The 13,820-nt window shown below is 32.7% G+C and overlaps 1 protein-coding gene across 2 annotated transcripts in view; it reads right to left on the bottom strand.

Annotated features, from left to right (window-relative positions):
• LOC149065805 (acetylcholine receptor subunit alpha-like) overlaps positions 1 to 13,820 on the bottom strand; it is a 228,961-nt gene that overhangs the window by 17,746 nt on the left and 197,395 nt on the right. For both annotated transcript variants that reach the window (XM_089253678.1, XM_089253679.1), the window contains exons 2-5: positions 12,103 to 12,242; positions 9,549 to 9,593; positions 6,294 to 6,403; positions 4,713 to 4,893 (exon numbers count right to left, since the gene is read on the bottom strand). In XM_089253678.1, the coding sequence (XP_089109804.1) occupies positions 4,713 to 4,893; positions 6,294 to 6,403; positions 9,549 to 9,593; positions 12,103 to 12,242 (476 nt within the window). The remainder of the gene's footprint in view (positions 1 to 4,712; positions 4,894 to 6,293; positions 6,404 to 9,548; positions 9,594 to 12,102; positions 12,243 to 13,820) is intronic.

The following is a 13,820-nucleotide window of genomic DNA, read 5'->3' as shown; positions in this document are numbered from 1 at the left end:
CAATTTATAAATGATTATTGGAACTAAAAATATTATTTATTTGCATGTGAAGTACTTATTCGATTTTCTTCTACTTTGATTAGAAATGTATTGGATTTGTATATTTTGGTATTTTGTTTTATGATGAAGCTAGGGGAAATGACTTCGGGAGAAGATATTAAATATTTAATGATGATGAATTATTATCAAAGAGCTATGATACAGGGTATCCTGTAAGTTCTCGGCTTTTATCTCATCAACAGTTCGCCGTAGAGGTATGGTTCTGATTCGAAAAAATTCCCAAAATGTGTTCAAAAATCACTCTGTACGGGTTTCAAGTGTAAAAATAGAGTGTGTTATAAAATAAAATAATTTAAATTTTAATACGGCACCTTATCCTCTAACTTTCAACTAAAATAACTAAAAGTTTGTTGTCCCGTCTCTTCTGAGGCCAAAACAATTCCATAGTTTCTAAGTTGCAATATTCACTGAGATATTTGAATTAAAACATCGGAGAAAAGTGAAGTGGGGAAAGAACAGCATAAACTAACAGACAACGCTTCTTTCCCTCATTTATGCTGTTCTTTCCCAACCTTTCTCCTCATATTTGAATTCAAATATCTCGGCGAATATTGCACTTAGAAACGTTGATTTTTTTTGTTGGCCTCGGTAGAGACAGGGCAACAACTTTCTGATTAGTTTTTTGAGCAAAGAGTGTCCGTATAAAAATTTATGTATTTTGATTTGAGGCACACTATTTTCACTCTCAAAACTGGTATCGGGTGATTTTTTAACATATTTTGAGTATTTTTTTTAATTCGAACCATACCTGTACGATGAACGGTTGATGTGATAAAAGGCCTCATTAGGACTTACAAGATACCCTGTATATGTTACAGTAAATGTGATAAATCAGTAATTATGCTTAATTACTGGTTACGCATAATTACCAATCGTTTCGGTAAGTTTGAAGTTTTTTTACATTTATCATTTTATCGGTGATTATGCATAATTCCCGATTGAAATTGGTAAGTATGGTAAATATAGAAGAAATCATGCGGAATAAATTGTAACACAATTGACACGTTTAAAAAGAAATACGATAAACATGTTGGGGTAAATCGAGAAGCTATCCATTCTTAGAATAAGACAACCATAAGTATTCTTTATGGGCATTGTATAATATTTTATCATGTGTATATATTGTTTGTAATTTGTGTTAATTGCATTTTTAATTGGGTTGCTGTATTTTTGAAACATATGACAACCATATTTTTATGGGCATCTTTTTATCAGCCACCTCGTTGGGCATTTTGCCTGTTGTGGCGTTGTATTTGTATTTGTATTTGTATTTGTATAAATATATCACTCAAATTCATCCACTTATCAGTTTCTCCCTTACCTGATGGTTGCACTACACATAATTTGCCGTGAAAACAAGTGTTATAAACGAATGAAAATAAGTGTTATAAGGAGATTAAATTATTATCAACACACACACACATGTTAGCTTTCTTCACATTTATCAACAGTTTTAAACATAATCCACATCAGCGATCAAATCCATCATCCTAGACTAAAGTTTCAGCAAAATATCCGATAAATTTAAGTAATTAATTGATGATTTATCATATTTACCAATACGAGCTGGGAGTTACACATAATCACCGGTATATTTGATAAATTAACAAAATTTATCAAACTTACCAAAATGGTCGATAATAATAGGGCTAGGATTTTTATGACCTAAAAACCCAAAGAATATGCTACATAAAAAATGCATTTATGCTCTAACATAACTTAAAATTTAGCATGAAAATCTAAAAATATGCCTTTATAAATACGCTGACCATATTTCCTCGAGGAAATTACATGAAATCGTCAATCATTGTCCAAAATGATGCCAAAGGCACACAAATACAATTACCAATTGTTGCTAGATATAACTGAAAAATCAATCATTGTCAAAAACGATGCAAATGGTAAATAAAATTGTCTATTGCTAATGTCGTCGAAAAATTGCTAATGGTGGGGAAATGAAGTTAGTGAATAGTGAGCATGGTGGGGGGGGATTCCTCTTCATTGTTCTGATGAAATATGCAAAATAGTGTTCTAAAATATGAAAATATCGAAAAGTAGGTAAACTTTGCCCACCAATAATACTCAGAAAAACCGCCAACGAATAAGGCAAGTACAAGGAAAAATACAAAAATTCCTAATGCATCTCAACACGCTATCGGTGTCGTCTTCAGAGGATAAAAATATCACGCTGACCAAGAATCCCACTTGGATTTTGGTTACCAAATCTTAACTCTCGGTTACCTTTCCGTCACTATTCTGGTCACGACATTTGACTTGGACGGACGTGTAAAAAAATTTTTGTGCTTGTAATAGGTGTTATAATTAAAATGTTTGATGATTTCTAAGATGTATTCCAGAGAGTTTACAATTTTGAAATAATTTAATCCAAATTTGTGTATGTGTTCCCAAAATAAAAACCTAACGCTTAGATTTTTTAAGACATTTTCAATTTACATTCACTAAAATACAGCATTCAAATAAATTAGTTATCTTCAATATGTTTAGAAATAACGCAATTCTAAGACGTTTGAGTAAGGGTGCATTATTATGTTTGTCATAAAAACACGCAAACACATCCATTTTTATATTTTTCGATGAAAAGTTCAATGAGAGATTACATTTTTATGTCACTATATTTATTATCATTCTTGGGTCAATAATCTTACCCATCTTTCCCGTACTGTCTATTATCGTTCGTAAGGCCACTATTGTTGAGATCCACCATAGTTTGCTTCAGGTTTTCAGAGAAATTGATCCATAAAATTTAGAAATCATCGTGATGCGTTCCTTGAAGCGTCTGCTTTGGTTCGATGGATGATATCGCTTTCCGCTATCCATACGAAGGTTTTCAACAGCTGGTCGATGCGAAGATGTATTTAGGAAAGAAAGAAAATTCAACTGCCCTTGCGGTGAATCGAACCCACTTCCTACTCACTCGCCGGGTGAGTGCCCTAGATCCCTAGACTACAAAATACAAAAGCAAAGAATCTCAATCTTTCCTTAGGGATCGTGTGTACTGAACGGGATCATATATGGACGGTCGACCAAACTGAGGCCAAAGCTCACAATCGCTGACTGCCAACAGATGGTGACTTATCGAAGAATGATGTTACTCGCGCCCACCTGGCAAGTGAGAGGACGTCGGTTCGATTCCCCGCAAGGATAGTTGAATTTTCTTTTTTTTCCTAAATTCATCTTCGCATCAGCCAGCCGTTGAAAACCTACATTTCAGGCATACGATAATAATCCAAAATCACATAGAAACACAGGTGTGCTAACGCAGTCTGGAAGCAGCAGACGTCATTTAAAATAATAAGTACCGTAAGTGGGGGTGACTTTGTGACACTCGGTGTTTATTTGGTTTTTTAAATCTAACGCCAAGCTCGGAAGTAACAGGAACTTCCAACGCCACAATCTGATAGTCCAGAACCTGCTGCAACTTAGCGGTGAACGTTTTGCACTATGCGTAGCCGCCCCCAGCCGCCCCTTTTTACGTAAGAAATTTTTGAAATGGTCTTATGTGTGACTCTTCTAATGTTGTTTGACGTTATTCGCGCTAATGGTGGGTTGAGCTTGCCTTTTAAAAAGTCAGCAGACCCATTAATTCAATATATTGATGAAAATTCAAAATTTGAACATAGCCTGGAAGTCAAGAGTAGTAAGTTTCGTCTGAAAATTAAATGTTTCATCAGTTTCTTATTAAAAAAGTGGAGATCTAGTAACAAGACCCTGGCACGTTTCCTCTACAAAAATTCAGCATGGCGATTTTAAATGTTCAATCGGTAATCAAGCCCACAAATCATAGATTTTGTTTATTTGCACTGTTTATTTTTAATGTTTTGTGTTATAAGAGAATAATTTATTATTTTTTGAGTGAAAAATCTTGATTTTTTACATATTAAACTTCAATTAAGTGTTCCCTTCAAGTTTTCACGGCAATATTTTGTTTAGAATGTGCTTTGGTATTATTATAGTTTTTTAAATATTATTCATAATAAATATGAGTGATGCATTATTATTTTTCGGACAGTCAATCAGAAAAAGTAGGAAACATTAGTAAAAGCTGGAAAGAGTAATTAGAAATAAGTAATTATTTCATTGAAATGGAAAGAATTTCAAAAATGTGGAAAACGTAGTAATCATGCCGAAATAGTTTTAAAACTGCCAAACGTTATTATTATTCAATTATACTTCTCAGCCTGTGTGGATGCCTATTTTTGATGTGAAGCAAAAATATTCATTAGTTTTCGAGAAAACATTTTTTTTCCTCCTAAATTCACTATATTGACCACTGTGCGACGTGGCCAAACGCTGACATCACACTATGCCCTTTTTTGGTCCTTCGCATCCATTCTTTCACTATTGCATTGAGCAAAAGACTACTACTACTTAACCGAACAAGAAGCAGCAAATTTGATGAAAATATGGTACTCGATGTCAGAGATCGAAACTTTAATTATTTTGCTAGTGTTCGATCCTTTGCGTGTTGTTGAAAAATAACTCCACAGGTTACTCTGTTGCATTTGTAACTCAAATGGTTTCAGATTTACAAGCGGTCCAAAAATGAATGTGTTTGAATGAGACAACTTGATATTAATTTCAATAATACACTCATGCTTCGAAAAATTAGAAATTCAAAGACATTTACGCACTTTAAACCCATCGTATGTCCAGGATCCAAACTTCATGAGACACGTTTGCTCGTCGAATGGAAAATATTCGACGTCAATCTCACAAGAGCTCTTGTAGATAGCCGGAGGCTTCCACTGGATTGTCCCCCTGCTGTCCAGTTGAGCTTTCGTCTCCAATGTCACTTCAAAGTTGCCATCCGCACTGTGATGCAGATATAATCATCAACAACACGAAATATAATACTAATTTACGAGATAATTACAACACATTATGGTATAAAATTGACGTACATATTTGATTAGTCAATTCTTTACGGTCATTCATGCTCAAATGAATATTAATTTTATTACAAAGTTACAAAATTCTTCCACAAAATGGAAAGCGAATCGCTGAATACCATATAGTAGAACATATGAAACCACCATATAGTTTCATATGCCATGAACCATAACCGTATAAGCATGATCTTAAATTCAATAGTATGAATAATTCTAAATTCATTCTAGCAATGATTCAAGATTGATATATAGCTTTGGTATGTTAATCACTCGAATAAGTATTAATCCCCAGGGAAAAGTCGCTTGGTCTTAGAGTAATATGCATATTCTCAGCCATGTATATACAATAGAATAATAAAAATAATAATAACAGTAACAACGAGAGAAGAATAACACATTACTTATTAACTACATCCGAAGAAGTAAGTATCGTATTCTGAATAAGCTTCCCTTATTAATTTACCTTCACGCTCAATTGGTCTCGTTTCTGAACCGTGTAAATTTGATTAGTTTTCTATTAGACACAGATCAGTTATTTAAAAAAGTATTCTTCTGGTGTGGAATAAGCTCATCTTCATATCCTTTTCTCTATCATCCTCGAGTTGATTAAACTAATGTACAACAACGAGAAATGGAAATTAATGACAAGCAAATAAAGTTAACAGAATCTAATTTAATGAACGTGAGAGCAATGATTAGAAGTAACGTTCTTTGTTCCCAATATTCATGATAATGATGCGGAACGAAATACGGAAATTTCGAGTACGAATTTCACGTACGAGTCATATACATTTACTATAGATGCATATTGTCTTCTAGAATATGTGTCTTACAGTACGTTTTATTTTAATAGAATAATCGTATAAAAATACTACATGGGGTAGTTATTATATAGCCTGGTCAAGTTGAATCAATAGATTTAAACTGTGATTTGTAAAAGTAACAAGCTCTAATGGTGAAAAATTCAGTGATAAAAGATTAATGAACTAGATATATTGTTTAATGACCGAAGATGAATGCAGCAAATCTGTAAAAAAAACAACTTGAACAAAATTACATTAAAGACATTTTCTTTTGAAGTTACTTATATGGACTCACCTCAGATCCTATTGGATTGACTAATTACAAGAGCATAATATCAGCACTTACCATTTATATAAATGTGAAACGAAAGATGTATGTGGCTGTTCTACGCGACTATATATTCCAAGACAATAAAATTCGTTATAAAGAACGTACTTGCAAACGATAGTGATTGGTTTTATGACTATTACCTGATTAAGAATGTGGCTAAAGTTGGGGAAGGAATTCCATAGCACTTACTTGTTGTACAGTACAATATCAGGTCTCCAAATGTGGTCGGATGGGACATGCAACATGTCCACTCCACCATATTCTCTAGGATCCCACGTAAGTTTATAATCATTCCAATACTGAAAAGATATATAAAAATATAAGACCGTAGTGTTAACGTCTCTTGAACGTCAAATTTTATGTTTTAAAATAATTTGTAATTTTTGAAATTTATATGCAGTTTCACATGATATGTCAAAACTGTTTTGGTAAAATCGATTATTTATGCATTTACAACACTTGAAACTTTGATATTAATCAGAGATGTATATAGAAAATTTTTATCACACAATTTAACGCAATGAATTTAATTGTGTCCAGTTGGAAATTTATGGAGAATGAGTCTCTGTTCCATTAACAGAATTTGCTAGAGATATTTCATTAGATTCAAAAATAACGATCATAATGGATCATTTAAATTTTCGCAATTAATCGGTTGATTATCGAATAAATTCAGAAAAGATCGTGTATTGGAATTTCCTCTACCGAATAGATGATCATTACATTCCATACGTCTCTTAAACGACAAATTAATTATTAAGAATGAATAATCGGCCTCTCAAATTACGACACTCACGTTATGAAAATATTAAAGGGTCTTTCTGTAGCAGCAAACATTGCTTACAGTTGAAACTACTCAAAAAATCTCTCAGAGCTGATTAAATCAGTTACTTACGTTACAAAGCTAACATTAAGATGTTGGGAGAAGTGTGTGAAACTATATAAGGGTTGTTTAAAGACAAAAAATTGAACAATTGTTATTAATTATGATAGAAACTCAATGCAACATCTTCATTTCTTTTTCTTAATAAATGCTATTAATCAGTATATGTAAGTTATTTTTTTCAGAAGCTCTCCGCGTTATTGTTAACTATCATACTCTCAACTACTTGTATTCATGGATTAAAAGGGTGTGACGTGTTCGCGCGCGCGCGTATTTCACAAATTTAATATTTAAATTTTATGCTGAGATTGTTTTCTTACATACTCCGCTATTTATGTCCTATAACCTCTTCACCGAAGCCGGACAGGTAAATATATAAGGACTGATTGTATTCTTTACACTTCAGTATCCACCAAAGTGAGTTAGGCCGGCATCACACTATAAAAGTTTTATAAAAATTATTTTATAAAACTTGAAAAATGCAATCAATAAGCGTATCGGCTACATTCGAGTGAATGTAACCTATAGGCTTATTGGTATATTTTTTCAAGTTTTACAGAAGATTATTTATCAAACTTTTGTAGTGTAAATCCCGTCCTTATTCTAAAGTTTCATGTTTGAAGAGCTGAATATCTCTATGACGATAAATAATTGCCAGTAGTTAAAGCGTCCTATAATTTCACGCCAGTAATTCCTTGTCACCAATCACAATGCTTTACAACAGCGGTTCTCAACTTTTTTGACTTGCGGAGCCCTTTTCAGTATATAATTTCTATGGCGGAGCCCTGTTTGACTCAAGGAGCCATTTTTTGTACTTAATTTTTATGGCAGAACCTTGTAGGTATCTCTTATTTATTTATCTACCAAATTTACTGATTCATTTTATTTTCCTCGAGTCCCCGGTTCCACCGGTTGAGAACCGCTGCTTTACAAAATACATATACAGTAATTTCCTACGTATAATACGAAGCTGTAAATTTTTATATTTTCAGAAAAAAAGTCATCATATACACGCCAATTTAATTCACGAATAACGAAATTTTAAGAGATTGAAGGAGTACTTGAACACATTTCTGCAGCAAAAAATGTCGATTTTTTTTCTCATATAATCTATAAATTTTTAAATAATTATTTTTTACAAATTGAAAAAACAATTCATTCCTATTCCAACTTCTAAAAAAATTCTGCGAATATATACGCAGCGGTATATAATCCATATGAAGAAATTAATATGTTTTTAACGTATATATATAACCCACATTTTATATAAGTTAGCAAATATTCAATACGTGTGGCAACATTACTGTCAGATGCTCTATAGTATGCTAAATGAACACTAATTAAAAATTTCAACATGAATAAAGTGTAGTTCGTCACATGCATTGAATTTGATGTCTGACCCTAGATACGATGTATAGCTTATTTAATATTCCGTCGAATGAATCGTTGAGACTTCAAAGTAATGATATGATGTCGACGAACAACTTTGAAGCAATATTGACGATGAAGTTGTTAGTCATCCACGGTGGCTGCAAAATCGGTGATATTGACAAAGGAATTTCACTAAATGACGACTGAAAGCTCACGCTTCATATGGCTACTCTTGCTGAATATATATATATATATATTCAGCAAGAGTAGCCAGCGTCACGGATCCGAGATATGTTACGATCGAGATTCATCTCATAAGCGAAATAGAGATACGAGAATGGTAATAATATGAGATGGATCGAGCTGTTACTCTTATTACAAAGGATAGTTAATAATACCGGAATACCACCGAGCATTATGTGAATATCAATGATATGATCCGACTAGAAATTCCCGAAGACATTCCCGTTAAAAAAGTAATACACCCTACCCATATATATCACATTTATTAGGAAGGCATTCTTAAGCGTGTATTTGGCCAAAAGACATTGACAATTACATTTATATAAATATATACAAGTACATACACATCACCAAATTGTATCACCAAATTGTCTAAAAAAACAAATCACCAAATTGTATCTAAATGATTCATCAGCAAAAAATATAAAGCAAATAAATTTACAGAAGGCTATAAACATATCAGTCCAGTAACATATCGAGATCATTTTTCAAGAGAAATGACCACAAGAGATGCCATAAAGGCTTCTCTGATCAGTTTATTTCCTTCCTGAATTTATCTGTCATCTCTTTGTTGATGAAACATCATTTGTAAGATTTAATTTTATGATTAGAAGATCGAAACTTCCCGTGTAACGCTCGACTATAACAGATTTATCTCGAAAGAAGATGAAAACGTCCTACATATTATCATCTTACCAAATTATCATTGAAAACGTATGGATGTGAGTTTAAAGATGATCCCGTATTGTAATGGGAAATATGGAAAAAAAAAACTTTAATATCATTGTATTTGATTCAGAAAATGTCTTTGTTTGAAAGTCAATTGTTAAATTATTATAATAAAATGCCTCGAAAACGTATTACCAGTTTGCATTACGTCGAAAAAGAATCATTATCAAAAACAAATATATAAAGTACATCCAAAGGTAACATTTGATATAACTGACCTGTTCAACCCATAAGTTCGTTGTCATAATTTGGTTCTTCAAGTTCTGAAAATAAAAATAAGATTATAAATGATATTAATCTTTCCACTGCCAATATATTTTAATAAAAACGGTGAACATAGAGATTATTACGCCTTGTAGGTATAAATATTTGTGCTACACACACACACACAATGTAAACTTTACTACCCTAATGGGTAAACCTTTTCTCATCCGACAGTAAACATAACATCAATGCCAGCTCCAATCTACCATACTGGTGAGACAGAAATAGTCAGCCCTTACAGAGCAAATCTCTATTCCACACAAGAACTGGTACTCGAATATACTCGAGCAGTCAAAAGGTTAAATAATAACATTGATAAGAACTTAATACTTTTAAGAGCGAAAATCTGAACAAGACAAAACCAATGCTAACATGACTTACTTCATCATATAAGCAAAATAAATTTGAAGGGAAAAATTGAAGGAAACAGATTAAGAAAATGAAAATGAAACCTCTGGACTAACTAGGTTTGATCGGCACTTCACGTCATTGTTTCGCTAGAAGCAGCATTTTTGCTCCCAACTAAAAGTCTCAGAAATACGTGAAGAAAGAAGAAAAAAAGGGCGAAGTCAACTTTTAATTAATCATCTCTAATCACCCATTCAACTTTCGGTAATTAGTTGCCTTTTCCTGTCAGTGTCAGCATTTAACGCCGCATTACCTGGAAAAGCAAAGTGTGATGTTTTTAAAGAGCAGAGTTTGCTTCTTCTTATGATGGCAATTTACACACTCCCTCCTCCAATTTATTTTTCCCTTTTTCGTTAAAAAACGGGGAAATATAGATCGGGAAAGATCAGGAGAGGAAAAAAAACAACAAGAAAAATAAATAAATTCCGAATAAAAATCAAAAACTTTGTATTTTTCGCTGTCGTGTGGGAGGCTTTTATCCCAGCATCAAATGAAGAAATACCGTACTTCAAAGGATGCAGGAACCTTGTACTTTCACATACTTATTCTTTTGAGCTTTACCGCTTTTAGATATCGTGATGTATTATTATTAAACTTGGGACAAAATGAGAGAAAAAGAGAGTTTAAGGAAAAGGCATTTATACATGTTGCAAGCGCGTGACACTTTTGATGAACTTTTTAACAAAGGCCACTTTTTATTTACGCTGTATTAGCCGTTGACAAAGTCAACTTTCCTATTTATTAAATAAATTTGAAAGAGATACTTGGCAACCTAATCTCATTAGAAAGTCTATCGAGTTGAAGTCAACTAGGAAAAGAAGACATGCATTTGTGTTTTTTTGACGATGAACCACCACCAAAATTCGTTTTTTGGCACAAGGCATTAGTGTTTTACATTAACTAAAATAAATAAATAAATAAACGTTCCCATTTTCATTTGTTCCATTCAGTTTCATCTTGAAAACTTGTTTTTTCCCCCGACACATTATTTTATGGTGTACTGAATAATGTAGAAAGAACCATGGTCAACATGCCAAATATTATGCAGAAAAATATTTTTTACGTAAAATGCTAATGTACCATCTACGTCAGTTAGCGGACAGAAACAAAAAAACGAAACTGTTTCTGTATCTTGTGGCTTAATATTAACCTGTAAACTATTGCGTTTATGTTTTTTTTTTATTGGTGGTTTGTAATGATAATATTCGTTTGTCTCGAAAAATTAGAACATCCTATAAAATTGCTAGCACAGGTCATAAAATGCTCAAATTTGAAAGCTAAATTTTACAATATGCCTAGAATTAGTGTTTTAGTTTTTTTGATGTTATCGAGAATATTCATGGTAGAAAAATTGGATTCCATGCCCTCTAAAATATCAAGATATTATTTCACCTGTTAGCTACCTAAATGCTTAATATTGACGATTTACAAATGCAACTAAGAGAGTTATGGTTAACGTTCACTCACGATCTGTACCAGAGACTTATCGACTTATCGATCCATGGTGAACAAAACGAATGATCAAAGCAAAAAAAAAGTATATTGCTTACAGTATCACGTGTCTTCCCATATACAAACGAAAGACCAGTAAAACTAATTTTATGTTTTTAAGAATGTCTCTTTTTTTCAACGTGTTATTAGGATTGAAGGATTTTTGGTTTATTTAAAAAATTAAGGGGAAAAGTGAATATTTTAATTGAACAAGTTGATTATTTGCATATCTATGCAATATAAAACCTGTTTTTTTTCATCCAGGGTTGAAGTCAATTTTTTTTGAAAGGTGAAAACATATTTTAGCATTTTGGATGACATTCGATCCACTTTTTGTAATTTGTCTACCACGGAATATGTTCAAGAATAACCTCAAAGACGACTAAAATGCAAATTTCAGGCCTACCCTTGAGCATTTCATGGACTGCGCTTACAAGTTTTTGGAGTGCTTTTATTGTTGAAAAAAATCGATTATGCCAACAAATTTTAAAATTTCCAAGTTTTAAGATGTGTTTAAAACGTGTCTGGAATAGTACATTAAAATGAGTAAAAATGTGTATAAATATATATGTGTGTAAGAAGTAGAGAACTGTCCAAAACAAATCGTACCACTTCAATCAACTGAGACAGCTTCAGTTTGATGCAGACTGTTAAAGCTTCTGTTACATTGATGACTGGTCTTACGAGTTTGTTGTACCGAGATATTAGGTCATCATAGAGTCTTTTTGCATCCGGGTTGCCGCTACATTCTGCAAAGACAAACAGAGAAATTTTAATTAAAGTATTAGAAAATATTTATTTCAGATAGAACAAAGAATCAAGTCGAGATACCATACAGGATTATGAGACATAGTAAATCAAGTTTTAATTGTAAAACGTTGTCAAAGTCTATTCTAAAGAATATACTTTCATTTCATGAATTCATATTGATAAAACGTTTTGGTTTTTTTGGTTTTTTCGACTTTTTTTTTTCAGAGAGAATTTATATATAAACATTTTATCAATTAAAGTTATTTTTTAAATCAGAAGATGACATTTCTACCATTTCTAATTTTATGTAGAAAAATATCTACGAGAAGATTTCCTGTAACGTTAAAAACAAACTTTTCCGCTTGTTTGGATGGTTCAATAAAACAAGTGGTTGTCAAAATAGAAATCTTAGGCTTTTGATTTCAGATACTTCAACGTGGAGCATTATCTTAAATAAATGAAATAAAGGAAATATTGTATAACATAAAAAGTTGATGACAACATGGACGAGTGCTGACCTTTCTCCATTTAGAAATGGGCTGTCGGAAAATATAATCCGTGAAATTGATTTCATTGATTTCTATTTCCCCTTGCACATTCTTCCAGCAAAAAACAGGGTATATATTAGGGGAGAAAAAATCAATTTGTCGTCTCTGACTTGAAATATATATATATATATATATATAAAATAAAGTTTTATATATAAGTAAATAAAGAGATTTTATTTGTAGTAAATCGTGAAGAAGAGATTTCGTTTCGAGAAGATGGCAGATGTTGATATCCTTTGAGAAAGAAGCATGGATAATACAGGGTGATTTTTATAGAACTGGCGCAATGAATTTGATAATAATTCCGTTGTTGATGAATGTAACTGCTGAACATTAGAACGTATTAGTCTGTTGATTTTTTGGAGTCGAATTGTGGAATAATTCGCGCGGATGGTGCGAACAGATGCTAGGTTCAAAGTGAACACACGAGGTTGTTGAAGCGCCGTATCTGATTTACGAATCATTGGACCGATCTTTTTCAACACAACTGCGGAAACCACTGTACTTCTAGACAGTACTATGTGCAGTACACTATTCTTCTGTATTTTTGAAAAATTTGTGGAGAAGTTGGATGACGTGTAACTCACACACCTTATTTTCAGCAGCAATGCGCCACACATCCAAAATGTCCATGAAACTGATTGCGAGCTTCTTTTCCCACCGTGTCATATCCAAAGAGTTGCGCCCCCCCAAAGACCCCAGACATCAGCGGCCCTGATTTCTTTCTCTCTGGGGTATTTTCAAGGATAGAATGTAAACTAGCAAACCTAACGTTACAAGATTTGAAGCATATCATTTCTGTAACGATCAAGACAATTACCGAAGAAACCCTGCAATGCCTCATGGAGAATATGAAACATCGAGTGGTCGGGTGTTTTCAAGAAAACGGCGCCCACTTTCAACACCTATAATTATATGTCTATATGAATCACCCTATATGTACTATATCTGAAGCCGATTTTTATATCAGTTATACCAACGAATATTAATGGCATCGGTCCGCGTTTAATTTCGTCACAGTATGTATAG

This window comes from Pholcus phalangioides, unplaced genomic scaffold (genome assembly GCF_987345545.1).
Source record: "Pholcus phalangioides strain wild (caught in Gottingen) unplaced genomic scaffold, Ppha-v1.0 ptg000039l_1, whole genome shotgun sequence".
Classification (NCBI taxonomy): domain Eukaryota; kingdom Metazoa; phylum Arthropoda; class Arachnida; order Araneae; family Pholcidae; genus Pholcus; species Pholcus phalangioides.
Note: the sequence above shows the minus strand (reverse complement) of the source record. Positions and strands in the feature narration are given on the sequence as shown.